The sequence below is a fragment of the Dendropsophus ebraccatus genome, chromosome 11 (assembly GCF_027789765.1).
Source record: "Dendropsophus ebraccatus isolate aDenEbr1 chromosome 11, aDenEbr1.pat, whole genome shotgun sequence".
Classification (NCBI taxonomy): Eukaryota; Metazoa; Chordata; class Amphibia; order Anura; family Hylidae; genus Dendropsophus; species Dendropsophus ebraccatus.
In genome coordinates, this window is record NC_091464.1 from 11,216,287 (window position 1) to 11,237,327 (window position 21,041).

Here is a 21,041-nt window from a genome sequence, read left to right on the forward strand (position 1 = left end):
TGTGGTAGAAAGAGAAGAAAACGAAAGAAGACAACTCCAAAAAGATGTCACCTGTGCATCATTGGATGTAACAGCACTGTGATCACTGGGATCACCACTATATGGGCTCTGTATGAGAGGGTATTGGCCTGTCTACAGTTTTTATTCAGTTATCATAGTCACTGTGTGGTGGTAATGGTAGTGGTCAAGAGGTGGCAGAATTATTTCCTGGTATGGTAGTATTATTGGTGATAGTGGTCTGTGTACAGTGGTTTATGTTTAATAACTGTATGCCAGTATTATTCAGTGACTCCTGTAGTAGTATCTGGTCCTGCTGAAAATGTATTATTTTATTTCTTTATATTTTACTTCTTTAGAGTTTTCGTTGGTTAAATCACTTACTCTTGGCTTAGACTGATATTGCCTTTATACTTTAACTGCCCTTCATGAAATTGCACATTCTATATATTGTTGTGGTGTCCCAACACAGGTGTTCTTTTTCATGTACACCTGTAGCAAAATATCATCACTCCAGATTAAGTGGTGATGAAGGTATTTTAGGGTTTCACCACAAGATGTCAGTGTTTTATATGTATGCTCTTATGTATTGCAGTGCTGAAGCTAACAAAGGGTTACTGTTTTATCTGTACCATGTGCTTTTGCTGACCTATAGGAGATACTCTTCTAACCTATAACTCTTTTTCTTCTTCTTGCACACATTCCTTTCCACTACTCACAGGGTCCCTTGTATAGCCCCTGTAGGAAGTTACTTGGGAGGAGGTGTAGCGCCAGTTCTACCAGGATTCTTGTGGGAGAAGGACAAACAAAGCAGATGTCCCTTCTGTAGCCAAGCTAGGGCCTGGCTCTGCCAGGACCCTTGTACAGGACAAGTCAGGCAGACAGTGTGTTTAGTGAGTTTGTTAAGACACGTGTATGCAGAAGCAACTAGAAACACTCAGTTCTTTCAGTATTTCTATTATACCTACCATGAAGTGCTAGACACTACAGAGGGAGAAGAGTCGGGGATGATCCTAGCCCACACCGTGAACCAGTCTAAAAGGTGCTGGGCAGTATCCTGATACACAAGAGGAACTAGCCTGGATAGGACAAAGCTACCAGAGGGTCTATGTATACTATCTCGCAGAGCAGGTAAGGCTCAGAAGCTTAGCTTTACCCAGATAACCACTAGAGATGAGCAAACCGGCCAAGGTTCGGGTTCGTATGAACCTGAAATCTCGGCTTCTGATTCCCACTGTCTGCCCGCTCCGTGGAGAGGGTGAATACAGCTTTAGGACCGCCTGGAAAACTGGGATACGGCCTATGGCTATGGCTGTATCCCAGTTTTCCAGGCGGTCCTCAGGCCGCATCCACCCTCTCCACGGAGTGGGCAGACAGCGGGAATCAGAAGCTGAGCGTTCAGGTTCCTACGGATCCGAAACTCGGCCGGTTCGCTCATCTGTAATACCCTCGACTGGGGCTTGTATCACCCTATTAGGACGAGAGGCTTGATGATGTAGGGCAGAAGGTGTTCAGACCATAGTCTATGCACAGGTACAAGTATCTCTCACTCTCAAGTATTTTCTCAAGTTCCGGCAGAGTACATTACTACATTGGGTTGGGACTCCCTTGACAAACTCTTCTCCCCTATGCTGCTCTACTGTTTCTAACTCTTCAAGCACCACTACAACTACCTCTACTCTACTTCTTCAAGCATCTCCTCAGCAGACAAGTTCAAGCACTACAGTCCATGTAAAGATTTATCTTTTCGCTGCCAAAGTGTTTTGTGCTATCCAGAGACTGTACAGTAAAGCTGTTATATTTTTACATCACTGGGACTCACTCATCCTTTCCTCCTCACCAGCACATATACAGACTAGCCGTACACATTGGGTTATTTTTCCCCCCTCTGTGGGTGGCGGTAGCGATAGTCCGGGTAGGTCGATTGCATCTCAGGACTACCATGAAAGGAGCCCAAGGGACCCATCACAACCCGGCAGGCCACCAACCAGTTGGGGATTACAGCCAGCCACAACACAAAGCAGGTACCAACATCACACCTGAGTGCTGGACTAGCACTGGCGTCACGACTATAACACCTCTGGCTGAGCTGTATCATACCATTGACAACATCCACCACCGTACTCCACCAAAGTTTCTAAAAAATGCAGATTGTTCTATATATTTTTCTATAAATTGCACGTTGTTCTATATATTGTTCTATAAAATGCACGTTGTTCTATATATTGTTCTATAAAATGCACGTTGTTCTATGTATTGTTCTATAAATTGCACGTTGTTCTATATATTGTTCTATAAAATGCACGTTGTTCTATATATTGTTCTATAAATTGCACATTGTTCTATATATTTCCACAGTGTCACTTACATAGAACTTCTTAATCACAGAGTCTACTTTCATGACCCCATGCTGTTGGGTTACGGCTCATGAAACATTTCAAATGAAAAGCGGAAGCAGTTTACTAATGTGTTGCTGCACTTCCTGTAAGCAGAGCGGATGCTTGTGCATAGAACCAACCACAACCCCCACACAACCATTACACTGACGAAGTATAAGGCCGCAATAACAGAGACTCTTAAAACAACCAACCTACCTGCATCTGACCTTAGACAAGTATCTGATTTCCATCACCAATCAGTTACCAGCCTGTGTTTCAGCACTGAAGCAGACGAATCTTACATAGTGGATGCTTATAGTTTGGGGTTTCATTTTTTTCACACATTCCGTCTCGGCCGCTGACTGGTTGAGCCGACTGTCATGATCCGAGTCCTCATAGAGATCAGTGTAGCTGTATAATACAGCACCAATACATCAGATCAGTGCTCTATTGCTATGGTCTGCTGCAGACCAATGCAATAAAATACCGAGCCGGGATCAGCGTCATTACGTACGGATACGGCATATGTCCTTAAGAGGTTAAAGGAGAAGTCAGGCGAAAATTTTTATTTAGGTATTTTATTGCCCACCAAAAGTTATACAAATCACCAATATACACTTATTACAGGAAATGCACATAAAGTGCTTTTTCCCACTTCCTGGATAAACATGGTGATGTCACTTCCTGGATAACATGGTGATGTCACTTCCTGGATAACATGGTGATGTCACTTCCTGGATAACATGGGGATATCACTTCCTGGATAACATGGTGATGTCACTTCCTGGATAACACGGTGATGTCACTTCCTGGATAACATGGTGATGTCACTTCCTGGATAACATGGTGATGTCATGACCCGACTCCCAGAGCTGTGCGGGCTGTGGCTGCTGGAGAGGATGAGGACACTGACCATCCCTCTGCCATCATCCTCTCCAGCAGCCACAGCCCGCACAGCTCTGGAAGTCGGGCGTGACATCACCATGTTATCCAGGAAGTGACATCACCATGTTATCCAGGAAGTGACATCACCATGTTATCCAGGAAGTGACATCACCATGATATCCAGGAAGTGAAGCCTTGATGCAGTAGTAAGTGCAGGGAAAAAAAACCACTTTATGTGCATTTCCTGTAATAAGTGTATATTGGGGATTTGTATAACTTTTGGCGGGCAATACAATACTTTAATAAAAAATGTATTAATAATAATTTATACTAAGGAGACAGAAAAGTGATCTGTACAGAATAGGAAGTGTCAGCTTATTATAAGGCTTAAGCTGCCCCACACCTGTAATAGCTAACAGCCAAGTGTTCATTCTACTGACAGCTATCCCTCTGAATACCACCGTACACATGAGCCCTCTGTCCAGCATTCAGAGGTTCTGAATGGAGGGGTGTAGCTAGGATATATGGGGCCCCATAGCAAAAAACTGTATGGGGCCCCATGAATCCAGTACACTGGAGGTTGGGGGGGGGGGGGGGGTGCAGGCCAGGGTCTGTCCGGGAAAGGCACTTATGTAAGCAGCCCCATAGAGGCAGACCATGCTTTGCCACTGCCAGACGTCTCTAGCAGCAATTTATACCCCCAAGAACAAAAGGAACAGTGGGAATCCAGCATGCTTAGTTCTTTCCTCCAATATTATCTGTTTGCAGAAACTTTGTGGGCCTCTATACGCATTGGGATGTTTGGCTGGTCCTGTGTATGGAAACCTTCAGGATCTAGAGTAAAAGTTGTATAGACAGCAATATCAGTCCTTCTCTCCGATGGAGCTCCCAATCTCATAACCAACATTAAGAAAACTTTTTCAAAAAATTTAAGTTTTTTTAGTAATTTTCTAAAGACTCTTTCCTTAAAGTGAATGGGGTTTAATTGCAAACCACACCTGGCCTGGAGAAAAGAGTCATGCTGTTTCTGGAAGATAGTGGCCATGTTTTTTTAAATCCTGGATCCTTTTAAGGGGTTGTTTAACAAAACATGTTTTCTTTCAAATCCAGTGGTGCCAGAAATGGTAGTACTTATCAGCTGCTGTATGTCCTGCAAAAAATGGTATTCTTCCCAGTCTGGAGAGCAGGAGAGGTTTCCTATGGGAATTTGCTGCTGCTCTAGACAGTTCCTGACATGGACAGAGGTGGCAGCAGAGAGCAATGTGTCAGACTGGAAAGAATACACCACTTCCTGCAGGACATGCAGAAGCTGATAAGTACTGCAATACTTTTCATAGAAGTGAATTACAAATCTCTGTCACTTTCTGGCACTTTTGCATTCGCTGTGCTTCAGGCGTTGAATGAATAAGTATGAGCTATTGCCTAGAGACATGAATACGCTGAGTCTCCATTCTGTGAGTGGTTCCCCAGTACACAGCAGAATGAAGCCCTAGGTAGCACCGGCCAATGACCTGCGGGAGGAGAATCAATATATGTCCGTGGTGAGAAGTGATACAGTGCATGAATAAGGGAGATTTATCACAACTAGTGACAAGGAAGGATGAGCTCGGAGAGCACGGTGATACTGATCCGCAGCTGCTTACAGAGCATTACAGGAGCAGCGTCCAAACCTAGTGTATCCCAATGGATTGCACAGGGGAAAAAAGGGAAATCTTCTGTACATAAGGGGTTAAATCTGCAGTGAATCAAAATGTCCATATAACGTGAGACGAGATTCACTGCAGAAGAATTCCACCACGTGCGCACGCGGCCTTCATTGATGGTACAACTAGAGATGACCTGAAGATGTGGTGTCCATAGCAACTAATTAGAACCTGCAATGTCCATAGCAACCAATCAGAACCTGTGATGTCCATAGCAACTAATCAGAACCTGTGATGTCCATAGCAACTAATCAGAACTTGTGATGTCCATAGTAACCAATCAGAACCTGTGATGTCCATAGTAACCAATCAGAACCTGTGATGTCCATAGCAACTAATCAGAACCTGTGATGTCCCTAGTAACCAATCAGAACCTGTGATGTCCATAGCAACCAATCAGAACCTGTGATGTCCATAGCAACTAATCAGAACTTGTGATGTCCATAGTAACCAATCAGAACCTGTGATGTCCATAGTAACCAATCAGAACCTGTGATGTCCATAGCAACCAATTAGAACCTGTGATGTCCATAGTAACCAATCAGAACCTGTAATGTCCATAGTAACCAATCAGAACCTGTGATGCCCATAGTAACCAATCAGAACCTGTGATGTTCATAGCAACCAATCAGAACCTGTGATGTCCATAGCAACTAATCAGAACCTGTGATGTCCATAGCAACTAATCAGAACCTGTGATGTCCATAGCAACTAATCAGAACCTGTGATGTTCATAGCAACTAATCAGAACTTGTGATGTCCATAGCAACTAATCAGAACCTGTGATGTCCATAGCAACCAATCAGAACCTGTGATGTCCATAGCAACTAATCAGAACCTGTTATGTCCATTGAAACTAAACAGAACCTATGATGTCTATAGCAACTAATCAGAACCTGTGATGTCCATAGTGACTAATCAGAACCTATGATGCCCACAGTAACTAATGAGAGCCTGCAATGTCCATAGTAACTAATCAGAACATGTAATGTCCATAGTAACTAATCAGAACATGTAATGTCCATAGTAACTAATCAGAATCTGTGATGTCCATAGCAACTTATAAGAACCTGTGATGTCCATAGCAACTCATCAGAACCTGTGATGTCCATAGCAACTAACCAGAACCTGTGATGTCCATAGTAACCAATCAGAACCTGTGATGTCCATAGTAACCAATCAGAACCTGTGATGTCCATAGCAACTAACCAGAACCTGTGATGTCCATAGTAACCAATCAGAACCTGTGATGTCCATAGTAACCAATCAGAACCTGTGATGTCCATAGTAACCAATCAGAGCCTGTAATGTCCATAAGAACTCATCAGAAACTGCAATGTCCATAGTAACTTATCAGAACCTGTGAAAAATAAGAGCTGGAATCTAATCAGTTACTATCAGGAACTTCTTTTTTTGCTTGCACTATTATAATTATCACTCCATCAGTATAAATCAACTCCGTGTCCCACAGGCTACAATATAATACTATATAACTGGAACCATGTAAGTGATTTCCTACATAATTACCCACCACCAGCATGCGTGGTGTGCCTTTGGGGAATTATCAGCATCCAGTTAAGAAATATGTGTCACAATGACCTGGTTACAGGCGGCAATTGCAGATCCAGGAAATCGAGTCCACCCAGTAGCAGGTAACATATACCACCACAGTGTACAAGTTCCACTAGTCTGGTTAACTGAACAGGATGTGTTTTGACCATGCACCTTGTACTATTCAAATATTAGTGTCGCCTTCTTCTTTCTGAAGGGTGAACTGATGAGTTTACTTATAACTGTAATTGACAGATAGAATGTGTCTATAGCAGGGGTAGGGAAAGCTTAAGCTTTGGCTGTCCAGGCATGATGGGAGTTGTAGTTGTGCAACAGCTGGAGGGCCAAGGTTCCCTAACCCTGGTCTATAGTGACACTATTCATCATATAATACACTGCATTGTTACATGGTCCTTGTACCACTAACTTCCTCTTATAGAAATAGCATTGACCCAATGCAAAATGCCACATGCCCCTGCGACTCCTATCCATAGAGTTACAGGGGCAACTTGACCCCTTTCCTTCTGGTCACTTCAGGACACACCAGACATTTGGGCCAGGAACCCCTTCCAGTTAGCAGCCTATGGCTCCCATCACACACAAGGCACATGGGCAGGCGTCCCACTACCCCCGTAACGTAACGTATCATTACCTTTACAGTCTTCCTGGATAGGTTCTCTCTGGCGGTAAAGAAATAGTCTTCGATGTCCTCTTCCAGGCTGCAGTACCCACTGCTCATACTTCCGCTGACTGTCATGGGCCCCTCGGTGATGGAAGAACCAAGTACAAGGAGTCAGCAGTCAGCAGGGGTTGTGTAAACCATATCCGTTCACTTTGTATTTTAATAATGTCAGTCTCTTGCTTTCCCCCCCCTGACACATAGACAGTAGAGCGGTGAGGCTAGGACAGGTATGGCGGTGCTCCTGCCATTGCTGAGGCACCTGCACGGCTGGCTGGCTAGGAGCTGCGGCTGCGGCTGCTGCTGGGCTGTCAGCCGGTAGAGACACAGCTCTGTAGTTCTCAGCCTTCTCTTTCCTCTGCCCCCTCCCTCCTCCTCCTCTAATGCAGTTTGTATTTCTGTAAAACCACTTCCCTTATGTCCCTTCTCGAGGCTGCGATTTCTAGGTGCAGAGACGAGAGGTATATATGTATATTGGGTATATAGATGTCTTCCTGTGTGACCAGAATCCCGCTGTCATCTCTATTACCTTATCCATATACCCAGCCTCTGTCTCTCAGGAATTCCCGTAAACTTTCGGAGGGGATTTTGAGTATAAATAATTGAAGAATTTCCCTTTACATTCATTTCTCGGTGATCTGTGCCTCACACTGCAGGGTAATAGAGGGCGTGTAGAAGAAAAAGGGGGAATTTTGTACATTTGGGGGAGATTTATCAAACATGGTGTAAAGTGAACCTGGCTCAGTCGCCCCTAGCAACCAATCAGATTCCTCCTTTCATTCCTCACAGACTCTTTGGAAAATGAAAGGTGGAATCTGATTGGTTGCTAGGGGCAACGGAGCCAGCTTCACTTTACACCATGTTTGATAAATCTCCCCCTTTGTGTGTAAATGGGGGTCTGACATTTAATGAAGGGGGTGCATAGGATGGCAATCCAACCGATTTATCTTAAAGGGGTTATCCAGTGCTACAAAAACATGGCCACTTTCTTTCAGAGACAACACGACTCTTGTCTCCAGTTCAGGTGCGGTTTGCAATTAAAGGGGTTATCCAGCGCTACAAAAACATGGCCACTTTCCCCCTACTGTTGTTTCCAGATTGGGCGGGGTTTTGAAGCTCAGTTCCATTGAAGTAAATGGAGCTTAATTGCAAACCGCACCTGAACTGGAGACAACAGTAGGGGGAAAAGTGGCCATGTTTTTGTAGCGCTGGATAACCCCTTTAAGCTCCATTCACATCATTGGAACTGAGCAGCAAAACCCTGCCCAAGCTGGAGACAAGAGTGGGGCTGTCTCTGGAAGAAAGTGGCCATGTTTTTGTAGCGCTGGATAACCCCTTTAAGAGTCCACTGGAATTCTAATATTTGGGCTCTCGTTTGGGTGGTGTCCTGGGGAGGGGTCTTTTTGATGACAGCTGCTGTATGTCCTACATGAAGTGGTGTGAACTTTCCAGTCTGACACAGTGCTCTCTGCTGCCACCTCTGTCCATGTCAGGAACTGTCCAGAACAGGAGAGGTTTTCTATGGGGTTCTCTCCTGTTGAAGCATTACCCTATGATGGAACAGAGCACCTCGGCCACTACATGCAAACCAAGCCACAAGCTACTTCCCTTCTAGCAGTGAGTCATTTTTTTATTTACATTTTTCTGTTTATATAATCAACTAAAATGAATCATGCAATGCCATCCAATTCCTATACTCATATACAGCCAATTCTGGGCATGACTTTATGATATTTCACTGCTGCCCTATATAAACAGTAAAATAAACCTGCAGAAACCAAGTGCTCATATGAGAAGGAAACTTTCTGCACCTTTCTTAACTTCCTCTTGCACAAACCCAGCAGCGATGTTTCTACGTAGTATTTCCGGAGAGGCCGCTAGCAGTACGGGTGATAACTTTCCCACCCACAGATGTCTGACTGTTAAAGGTTAAAGCAATGTTGGCGAAAACTCAGCGGAGTCGTCCATAAGGCGCAGGCTAATGTTCAGTAAAGCTGTAATGCAATAGAGAAGTGGGATGGGGACTTGCTATGGAGTAGTTGTATATAGTCATAGTTCACTGATAATATATCGTGGCATTTCAGTAATGTTATCAGGCCATGAATGAGGAGCAGTGAGGAGCGGGTGCCCAGGGTTTTAAAAAAACAATAAAATGTAAATGAATGTATCCAACAATAATGCAGTAACTGCAGGGGTGTACAGTATATCAATCAGCCATAACATTTAAAGGGGAGTCAGGGAAACATTTTTTTTTCTTTTAGATCAACTGGTGTCAGAAAGTTATATAGATTTGTAAATTATTTCTATTTAAGAATAGATCAAGCCTTCCTGTACTTATCAGCTGCTGTTTGCGCTGCAGGAAGTGGTGTATGCTTTCCAGTCTGACACAGGGCTCTCTGCTGCCACCTCTGTCCATGTCAGGAACTGTCCAGAGCAGGAAAGGTTTTCTTTTTTTTTTTTTTTTAATTATATTTTTCTTTTTTATACATAGTAAAAGGAATATAACATGTGACATCACACAATATTTTCGTACAGACAAAACAGTGTCGTACAGGGGGGGGGGGGGTGTAAAATAACTATATGAAAATCCTTAGTAGAAAGGATAAATAACAAATTTTGTAAATGACAAACAGAACAGGTAATGAAAAGGAATACAGAACAGATTGGTATATGTTAGAGATACATTTACATTTCGTGAATATCAGTGTAATATTTTATTATATATTGAGGCAATCAGAAAGATAAAGTCGGGAAATAAAGATTTTCTATGGGGATTTGCTGCTGCTCTGGACAGTTCCTGACATGAACAGAGGTGGCAGCAGAGAGCACTGTGTCAGACTGGAAAGTATACACCACTTCCTGCAGGACGTGGTTGTGGAATTGAAACATTGCACATGATGGGTGAATAGATAAGCCATTTTATCACTGCATTGGAGTGCTGCCTGCCTGTATTGTATCTTTGTGTAGTAGTCCTCTCTGTGCAGACACTGTATAGTAATAGGGCCCCGTCTGTGCCCCCCATATAGTATTAAACCGCCTTTGTGCATCCATGGAATTAAAGAAAAATTCACTTGTCACATAACTACCTCTGCAGCTCCAGAGATGCTGCCAGAAGTGCCTGGGAGCACACACAGTTGCATGACAACTGAATCGGGAACAGTTGTACAAACCACCTCTATGCATCTATGGAAATAAAGAAAAATTAACTTTTCACTATCACCACAGCTCCAGTGACGTTGCCTGCACCAGAAGTCGCCAGGAGTCTGTCATTGCTAATTTACACTACCGTTCAAAATTTTGGGGTCACCCAAACAATTTTGTGTTTTCCATGAAAAGTCACACTTCTTCACCACCATACGTTGTGAAATGAATAGAAAATAGAGTCAAGACATTGACAAGGTTAGAAATAATGATTTGTATGTGAAATAACATTGTTCTTACATCACACTTTGCTTTCGTCATAGAATCCTCCTTTTGCAGCAATTCCAGCATTGCACACCTTTGGCATTCTAGCTGTTAATCTGTTGGGGTAAGCTGGAGAAATTGCACCCCACGCTTCTAGAAGCAGCTCCCACAAGTTGGATTGGTTGGATGGGCACTTCTGGCGTACCATACGGTCCAGCTGCTCCCACAACAGCTCAATGGGGTGGTGATCTGGTGACTGCGCTGGCCACTCCATTACCTATGATAGAATACCAGCTGCTGCTTCTGCTGTAAATAGTTCTTGCACAATTTGGAGGTGTGTTTAGGGTCATTGTCCTGTTGTAGGATGAAATTGGCTCCAATCAAGCGCTGTCCACTGGGTATGGCATGGCGGTGCAGAGTGATCGCCTTCCTTACTCAGAATCCCTTTTACCCTGTACAAATCTCCCACCTTACCAGCACCAAAGCAACCTCAGACCATCACATTACCTCCACCATGCTTAACAGATGGCGTCAGGCATTCTTCCAGCATCTTCTCATTTGTTCTGCGTCTCACAAACGTTCTTCTTTATGATCCAAACACCTCAAACTTGGATTCATCCGTCCACAACACTTTTTTCCAGTCTTCCTCTGTCCAATGTCTGTGTTCTTTTGCCCATCTTAATCTTTTTCTTTTATTGTCCAGTCTCAGATATGGCTTTTTCTTTGCCACTCTGCCCTGAAGCCCAAAATCCTGCAGCCGCGTCTTCACTGTAGATGTTGACACTGGTGTTTTGCGGGTACTATTTAATGAAGATGCTGGTTGGGGACCTGTGAGGCGGCTGTTTCTCAAACTAGAGACTCTAATGTGCTTATCTACTTGCTTAGTTGTGCAACGCGGCCTCCCACTTCTTTTTCTAGTCTGGTTAGAGCCTGTTTGTGCTGTCCTCTAAAGGGAGTAGTACACACCGTTGTAGGAAATCTTCAATTTCTTAGCGATTTCTCGCATGGAATAGCCTTCATTTCTAAGAACAAGAATAGACTGTCGAGTTTCAGATGAAAGTTCTCTTTTTCTGACCATTTTGAGCGTTTAATTGACCCCACAAATGTGATGCTCCAGAAACACAATCTGCTCAAAGGAAGGTCAGTTTTGTAGCTTCTGTAACGAGCTAGACTGTTTTCAGATGTGTGAACATGATTGCACAAGGGTTTTCTAATCATCAATTAGCCTTCTCAGCCAATGAGCAAACACATTGTACCATTAGAACACTGGAGTGATAGTTGCTGGAAATGGGCCTCTATACACCTATGTAGATATTGCACCAAAAACCAGACATTTGCAGCTAGAATAGTCATTTACCACATTAGCAATGTATAGAGTGTATTTCTTTAAAGTTAGGACTAGTTTAAAGTTATCTTCATTGAAAAGTACAGTGCTTTTCCTTCAAAAATAAGGACATTTCAATGTGACCCCAAACTTTTGAACAGTAGTGTAAGTGTGGTCTTAAAGGAGCACACACAGTTGCATGATACCTGGGAATCTGCAACAGGTGTACTGGGTTCCCAGGAGTGCCCTGTAGCAGAGATCTACAGCTGGTGGGGCCCATCAGTCCTATGGGTGCTAGACAAATATTACCTCTCTACTGCTAGTGAACTAAACGCTCTATACACAGAACGATGTTACCAGTGATAATACTGTATAATACCTATGTAATACTGCCACACTGTCACAACTATCACTACCAATACAGACCGCATAAGCGATTAGTTACATCCAGTGACTTACAGGAGGCGTCTTCTCTGATCAGAGGCCTTCACTTTCCTTCTGCTTCATCATTCAGCCTGGATTGCTGTGCTATTTTTTCCACCTTGACCACCTCCGCAGAATAAGCTGAAATTTTACACTCCACACTTTTTCAGCACCCTCCTTAACTTTCCTCAACCCTTTAGTGCCCCAAACAGTAATAATGGTGTGGGATGCTAGAAATAGAGGGAATTTCAGTAAAACTGGGTGAGCTAAAAGCTGGAGGTTTAACCACTCTTTTGACCCTTTGTGGTGTCCCACTGTTAAGTGCCCTAGGCACCTGTCGTAAAGTTCTCTCTTCAGGGTCAGTGGTAATGAAGGTAGTATTCTCTAGTTTCAACACTAGGTGTCAGTGTTATTTCTAAGTCTAGTTTTATCATGCACAACTGTAGTTAGCAGTGGGTTACTGTTACTGTTGTACCATGTGTTCAGTGCTGACCTATAGGAGGTGCTCTTTCTTCCTCTGCGTATCCCTGCTCTCCACACAAAAACACAGCCCCTGGGGAAGTAGCTAGTTAGCCCCTGTGGGAGGAAGTCAGTTCAGTGTGGTCTAGTTAGTGAGTTGGTTAAGACACGTGCATGCAGAAGCAACCAGAGACACTTAGCTCTTCCAGTCTATCTACTTTATCTACTATGCAGTGCTAGACACTACCAAGGGAGACAAGTCGGGGATCATCCTAGCCCACGCCGAGAACCACTCTACAAGGTGCACAGCAGTATCCTACTACACAAAAGGAACTAGCCTGGATAGAACAAAGCTACCAGAAGGTCTACGTTTTCTATCCTGCAGTGCAGGTTAACCAGGACACCCTCTGCAACTTAGCTTCACCCAGGTAACCAAGGCTGGGGCTTGTATCACCCTATTAGGATGAGTACCCCAAAACTGTAGGGCAGAAGGTGGTCAGACTGTAGTCTAAACCTGGGTACAAGTATCTATCACTCTCAAGTATTCTCTCAAGTTCTGGCAGAGCGCAATACTACATTGGGTCGGGACTCCCTTGACAAACTCCTCTCCTCTACTTCTCAACTCTGTACAAAGATTTATCTATTTCTGCAAAAGTGTTTTGTATTATCAAGAGACTGTACAGTAAAGCTGTTCTATTTTTTTCATCATTGGGACTCAGTCATCTTTTCCTCTGCACCAGCACCTATACACACCAGTTATATACCTTAGGTTATTTTTTCCCCCTCTGTGGGTGGCGCTACCTATAGTCCGGGTGGGTCAATTGCCACTCAGGACTACCATGACAAGAGTCCAAGGGACCCACTACAGCCCAGGAGGCCACCGACCATTTTGGGGATTACAGCCAGCCACAACACAAAGCAGGTACCACAACCACACCTGTGTACTGGACTAGCACTGGCGTCACAACAATTACCATCTCTGGCTGAGCTGTATCATACCACTAATAACATCACCCCCAGTGGTCACATACCTTGTCAAGGGTCAAAAGAGTGTGAACTATAAGCAGGTTCAGATGGACAAACCTGCCAAAAGTTTTCCTTTAAATAAAGCAATTCATCACTGACCCTTCTCTAGAATACTTGCATGTGCCTGGGACCAGTGTCGAACTTGCCCACCGGAGGACAGGAGGATCTTCCGGTGGGTCCCCAGCTTTAGAATTTGCACTGACTGACTGATATGTTGTTTCTCACTGGTTCTTCATTGGTGGGCCCCCAGGATTATGCAATGTCCCAGAACAGAGTTCCTTCTCTTGTTGTTTCCTTCAAAATGTATCTTTATATCTGAGTCAGTCAGTGTGTTGTTGCCTCTGTTCTGGAAAGCTATGGTCCACTGCAAACTGTGTGTATTGTGTCACCCCTCTCAGTATTCAGGTCTGCTGTTTCACTCATTTTCATGTATATTTGGTCCTATATGTCCTAATAGTGTGATGATGCAATGGCTTGGTGTCACGTGACTGTCCCCTGCTTCCATGGTAACCCCAATGGCCATCGAGCTTTGGCTGGGAATACCATGTGACTTACTGTCCTACCTAAGTCTTCTCTCCACCTTCGGGGGAGAAGGGTGTGTGTTGCTGCTGCTCCTGTGTAACAAGGCCGCAACCTTGCGGTACCTGCTGCTGCACTGACTAGAAGTGTTCCGGTCCAATCGGGACCTGGCTGCATTCTTTTCTCAAGTTCTCAAGATTCTCATCCTAACCACAAGATCTAAGTGCCGTTCTTCAGTCATTCCTTTCATCATCTTCTCTAATCATCAACAGCAAGTATTCATTTCAGTTTAATTCCGCCCAGCATCTCAACTTCAGTATAACTACTACTCCCATCATCTGGCACGCTATGCCCACAGCCTATTGCAGCATCACCCATTACTCTGCCTTATCCAAGTCTGCCTTATACCGGGTTGCATCCGAAGAGACTGTTGCTACTAGTTACCACCGTTATAATAAATACACAACTACCGTTGTTTCTGAACCTTGGCATTGGTGTAATTATTGGTGCCCTGACTAAGGACAACAAAGAATTGCTGCCTTGCCCCCGCTCGGTCAGGTTCCCGGTCTACAGCTGCTATCCCTCGTGCCCATACCATGACAACCATCAGGCAAGTGGCTAACCGGGTTCCTACCCAGTACTACCACCTACTACTACTCTCAGCGGAGTGGCCCAGCGCAATTATTTCTTCTGGTGGGCCCCAGATACCCCAGTCTGACACTGCCTGGGACTCCTGAATATTGCTGAGCACTAAATTAGGTTACACGTGAAAGTTCTATTCAGCCATATTTATTTCAGGGAGAAGGTTCTTGTGATGGATGGGGTCCTGCCCAGGGGATAACCCTTTCTATAGTATATTTGGAAATTAGTTTTCTAAACCAGGCAACCCCGATGCTCTACTCTGCAGTTTTGTATTATGTTATACTATAACTATATAAGACTAATGTCCTTCTTTATTGTATCATTTGGTCGGTAATTACTGAGGGTTAAAACGATGATAAGAAGTAAACAGGAACTGTCATCATAATAATATTACAGCTTTCACCTTTAATAAGCCTTGCTATCCCTCACATAGGACAGGCCTCCTAGCGGCATTCACTACAGTGTCATGTGAATGGGACGGCCAGGCTGGATGTGTGATTGTGATGGATGAGAAGACTTCGCAGACTGAATGGTTAGTATTGGGCTCATTAATAAGAAGTGGAATTCTGTCATAATAATGATAAAAAGCAGCCGCCTTTACTTACTGCTCAGGAACCTCCAAACTGTGCTTCTCAAAGGTCCAATTTTATTTTATTATAGAGAGGTTTTCCACCACATTTCTGTTATCAAATATGTATATATATATATATATATATATATATATATATATATATATACAAGCCAAAATAAATGCTCATCCAGCTAATGTTAGACCAAACTTACTAGGCATGGTCTATTAACTTGTTTTGGCTGTGACCATTCCTGGGGTGACTGGTCCACAGGTTCCCTATTCTCATGGTACGTCGTGCTCCGGTCCACTCCTTTGCTATTTCTGGTGCAGCTCGGCCTCATGTCTTCTGCTGTCTTCTCCATCCTTCTAATCCTTGCTGCAGTGACAATTCTGGCCACTAGGGTGTGCATTCAGCAAACTGCTCTAGATTTATAGAGGCAGCTTGTCCCTACCTGCTACTGCTGTATGCCAACCCAAAGCCACCTGCACCTATTTAAACTAGTTCCACCTGCCCTTCCCTGTCTGAGTGTTGTTGCATTCTTGCACACGTAGCAATGGTATCTGTCTGCTGTATTCCTGTGTATCCTGACCTGTGCCTGTTCTTTGGATTACGTTTCCTGTCTAACCCCTGTCTGTACACTTTGTTTCTCCTGTTGCTGACTCGGATTGTCTGACCTTCCACCCCAAGCCACCTGCCCGGACGACCTGGTCTGCTGACCACGAATACTTGTCTTGTCCCCCAATGCCTTGCACCAACTCTGTCTGGTCCTTTGGGGGCCGTCTTTGCTGCTGAATGGCTGAACAGGTCTGAGGTGTCACCAGGAAGCTGCCCGAAACCGGGGATCAAAGCAGTGAGATCTATGGAGGTAAGTAAATGTAATTGTTTTCATCCACAACCAACCCCCCCCCCCCCCCCCCCCCGATTGTGAAAAAAGTGGTCCTAGCCGGAGTGCCCCTTTAAAACACTGCCAAAACAGTGGGTGAAAGAGCCCTAAGAGCTGCTTCCATAGACTTCCATGTGTCCTATAGTTCTATCTCTGCTTGTTGTCAGTGATCTAAACCTACACTACACCCCCACCCCCAGTAAACAGATGCCCGTTATGCAGCACATACTGTAGCTACACCGAGCACGTGTCAGCTCTGCTATATCATCAGCTAGTATGGAATACATACTGGGGTGATGTGATGCAAAATCAGTGAAAAAAACAACTCTGTGGTTACTGCAATAGTAATGACAGCAGCGGGCAGGAAAGAAAGCTAAGGGGGCGAGTACACAAACAGACCAATCAGGGAGATGCATGATGGGAAAAACTTGTAACTCAGGAATGGCAGCAGCTAGAATAACAGAAATTGGCTCAAGATAGTCAGGAGGACTTGTTTAGTAAGACAAGCTAGGTTTTGGGGCATATCATTTTTTTTTTTAGCTCTTAGGTGGAATACCCCATTAAGTTATTAAAGGGAACCTGTCACCCCCCGTGCCGGGGTGACAGGCTCCCGTCCCCCGTTAGAGCCCCCTATACTTACCTCATCCCGCCGGGTTCCGCTTCTGGATTCGTTCGGGTCCCGGAGATCTCAGCCGCTGCAGCCCGGCGCGCGCGCTGACAGATGAGTCCAACGCTCATAGAGAATGACGGAGCGCTGGACTCTCCTGTCATTCTCTATGAGCGTTGGACTCATCTCTCAGCGCGCGCGCCGGGCTGCAGCGGCTGAGATCTCCGGGACCCGACCGAATCCAGAAGCGGGACCCGGCGGGATGAGGTAAGTATAGGGGTCTCTAACGGGGGGTCGGGAGCCTGTCACCCCGGTACGGGGGGTGACAGGTTCCCTTTAAATACTTGCATTATTGGTACATAGAGCTTAGGAGACAGGTGGAAGGTAGCCCAAGCATTATTTTTTTAAATGGACTTCCACCACAGTTGATGAGGCCCAGGCTTCCCCCTGGTCAGTCTGGTGAGGCCCCTGGTCAGTCTGGTGAGGCCTCTGGTCAGTTTGGTGAGGTCCCTGGTCAGTCTGGTGAGGTCCCTGGTCAGTCTGGTGAGGCCCCTGGTCAGTCTGGTGAGGTCCCTGGTCAGTCTGGTGAGGCCCCTGGTCAGTCTGGTGAGGTCCCTGGTCAGTCTGGTGAGGCCCCTGGTCAGTCTGGTGAGGTCCCTGGTCAGTCTGGTGAGGTCCCTGGTCAGTCTGGTGAGGCCCCTGGTCAGTCTGGTGAGGTCCCTGGTCAGTCTGGTGAGGCCCCTGGTCAGTCTGGTGAGGTCCCTGGTCAGTCTGGTGAGGCCCCTGGTCAGTCTGGTGAGGCCCCTGGTCAGTCTGGTGAGGCCCCTGGTCAGTCTTGTGAGGCCCCTGGTCAGTCTGGTGAGGCCCCTGGTCAGTCTGGTGAGGCCCCTGGTCTGTCTGGTGAGGCCCCTGGTCAGTCTGGTGAGGCCCCTGGTCTGTCTGGTGAGGCCCCTGGTCAGTCTGGTGAGGCCCCTGGTCTGTCTGGTGAAGCCCTGGCTTCCCATTGGTCTGCCTGGTGAGGCCCCTGGTTTGTCTGGTGAAGCCCCCGCTTCCCATTGGTCTGCCTGGTGAGGCCCCTGGTCTGTCTGGTGAAGCCCTGGCTTCCCATTGGTCTGCCTGGTGAGGCCCCTGGTCTGTCTGGTGAAGCCCTGGCTTCCCATTGGTCTGCCTGGTGAGGCCCCTGGTTTGTCTGGTGAAGCCCCCGCTTCCCATTGGTCTGCCTGGTGAGGCCCCTGGTCTGTCTGGTGAAGCCCTGGCTTCCCATTGGTCTGCCTGGTGAGGCCCCTGGTTTGTCTGGTGAAGCCCCCGCTTCCCATTGGTCTGCCTGGTGAGGCTCCAGTAGAAAAAGGTTGAGAAGCGCTGCCCTATAGGGTATTTTTAAGTTCCATCAGATTGTTGGGGTTAAAGGGTCAGAAGGATGTATGCAGCATCGGAGGATACTTATATCTCTCTGCTTAGATCTGTGTTATTGTGTATGCTTGTGATTCCAGTACTGTGCTGACGCTGCTGTTCTCTCCCATCCAAAACACAGAGGAGGAGAGACCTGTCAACAGCCAGCTCCTCCTGTCATTCTCACTGTGATTGGTCCATCTGTAATGACAGCCCAATCACAGCCATCTAAAAAAAAAAAAACCCTCAACGCGCTCAAATTTGCCCTATTCTGACTCTTATAACGTTTTTATTTATTGGTCTATGGGGCTGTGTGACGGCTCATTTGCATATATGTGACTTTTGAATGAGTTTTTATTCAGTTTGCGCCGTTTTTCATGCAAGATCAGGAATGTGATAATTTAGTAACATAGTAACATAGTAAATAAGGTTGAAAGAAGACAAGAGTCCATCAGGTTCAACCTAGGGGAACCCTACTGTGTTGATCCAGGGAAGGCAAAAACCCCCGCGAGGCAGACGACAACCGCCCCACCACAGGGAGAAAACTCCCCTCCCCCCCCCCCCCGACTCCAATGGCAACCAGAACAATCCCTGGATCAACGTATCACCGGAAATCTAATGCCCATAACTTGTGATATTATATTGTTTAAGAAAAGCATCCAGGCCTCCCTTGAACTTATTTAATGAATCGGCCATGACAACATCATGTGGCAGAGAGTTCCACAGTCTTACCGCTCGTACAGTAAAGAACCCGCGTCGATGCTGATGATGAAATCTTCTTTCCTCTAGACGTAGAGGATGCCTCCTTGTCATTGTTACAGACCTAGGAGTAAAAAGACCACTACAAAGATCTCTGTACTGTCCATTCATATATTTGTACATTGTGATCAGATCGCCCCTAAGACGTCTTTTTTCTAGCGTAAATAACCCCAAGCTTGATAACCTGTCCTGGTACTGTAACCCACCCATTCCCTTAATGACCTTTGTTGCCCTCCTCTGCACCCGCTCTAGGTCAGCTGTGTCCTTCTTATATACCGGTGCCCAAAACTGTACACAGTATTCCATGTGTGGTCTGACCAGTGATTTATAAAGAGGCAAAACTATGTTCTCCTCTTTAGCATCTCGGCCTCTTTTGACGCATCCCATTATTTTATTAGCCTTGGCAGCTGCTGCCTGGCACTGATCACTAAAGTTGAGTTTACTGTCCACCAATCCCCCAGGTCCTTTTCGGAAGTAGTTTTACCCAGTGTTTTATTATTTAGCACATAACTGTACTTATTATTTCTACGGCCCAAGTGCATAACCTTACATTTATCCACATTAAACTTCATTTGCCATTTCACCGCCCAAGCCTCCAGCTTCTCCAAATCCCTCTGTAATATGATATTATCCTCCTCTGTACTGATTACTTTACCCAGTTTAGTATCATCTGCAAAAATGGAGATTCTACTCTGTAGCCCCTCTACAAGATCATTAATAAAAAATATTAAAAAGAAGTGGACCCAACACTGACCCCTGTGGTACCCCACTAGCAACTAAAACCCAATCTAAATATGTTCCATCAATGACCACCCTCTGTTTTCTATGACACAACCAGTTACTTACCCATTTGCATACGTTTTCCCCGAGTCCCAGCATCCTCATTTTGTAGACCAACCCTTCATGCGGCACAGTATCAAATGCCTTTGAAAAGTCCAGACACACAACATCCACAGCCTCCCCCAGGTCCAATCTATAACTTACCTCTTCATAGAAGCCGATCAGATTAGTCTGACAGGATCGATCCCTTTAATAACATTTTATGTGATAATTTAAGAAATGCACAGCTACTTAAAAAAAAAAAAAAGAAACAGCACCACCCCTGTCCTCAGGTTGTGTCTGGTATTGCAGTTCAGCTCCATTCACTTTAATGTAACTGAGCTGCAAACCCCCCCACACCCAAACTGAGGACAAGAGCAGTGCTGTTTTTGGAAGAAAGCGGCCATGTTTACTGCATCCTACCCAACAAAACTCCATCAGTGTGCTCATCTCCTTCTCTATGAAATGCTTCTTGACCGTATTTCCAGGTTGCTGGTTAAGAGACGAAATATCCGCTTATATTAAAACCGAGCATACATAGATTGCCAGTAACTTCACATATCACAAAGCAGCTGCTGCCCACGTGTAGCCACCCACACATGAAATATCTCATTCAAAGGTGTATTATTATGACAATAGCCATGGCAACTGGTATATTACATTGATCAAGATCCCTCTCCCTTACCAGCCTAAACACCCGTGTAATGAGAGACAGAAAGATAGCGCTTTAGGAACAATCCCACCTAAATTACCGTTGTGATTTGGTTTGGAGAAAAACCCCTTTAACCCCTTTGGTACCAGGGATCTAACTGTATGTCCATTTTTGTGGTACGTTCCTGATCAAGAACGTACAGTTACGTCCTTGGATGGAACGGATGCAGGAGCTGTCAGTGATAGCCAGGCACCCGCTGCAACTACTGCGCTCAGATCCAGGCAGTTAACCCTATAGATGCTGCAGTCAGTGCGATTGCAGCATCTATACGGAAGAACAGAGGAAGAATTCTCCCTCTGTTCACCATTA

General features: G+C 45.2%; 1 protein-coding gene across 4 annotated transcripts in view; it reads right to left on the bottom strand.

Annotated features, from left to right (window-relative positions):
• RASSF5 (Ras association domain family member 5) overlaps positions 1–21,041 on the bottom strand; it is a 51,584-nt gene that overhangs the window by 17,659 nt on the left and 12,884 nt on the right. Inside the window, exon 1 of one of the 4 annotated variants that reach the window (XM_069944538.1) lies at positions 7,167–7,563. The exons of the other annotated variants lie outside the window; for them this stretch is intronic. Within the exon in view, the coding sequence (XP_069800639.1) occupies positions 7,167–7,271 (105 nt within the window). The 5' untranslated portion in view covers positions 7,272–7,563. Of the gene's footprint in view, positions 1–7,166; positions 7,564–21,041 lie in introns of those variants that run through there. 4 annotated transcript variants of the gene reach the window in all.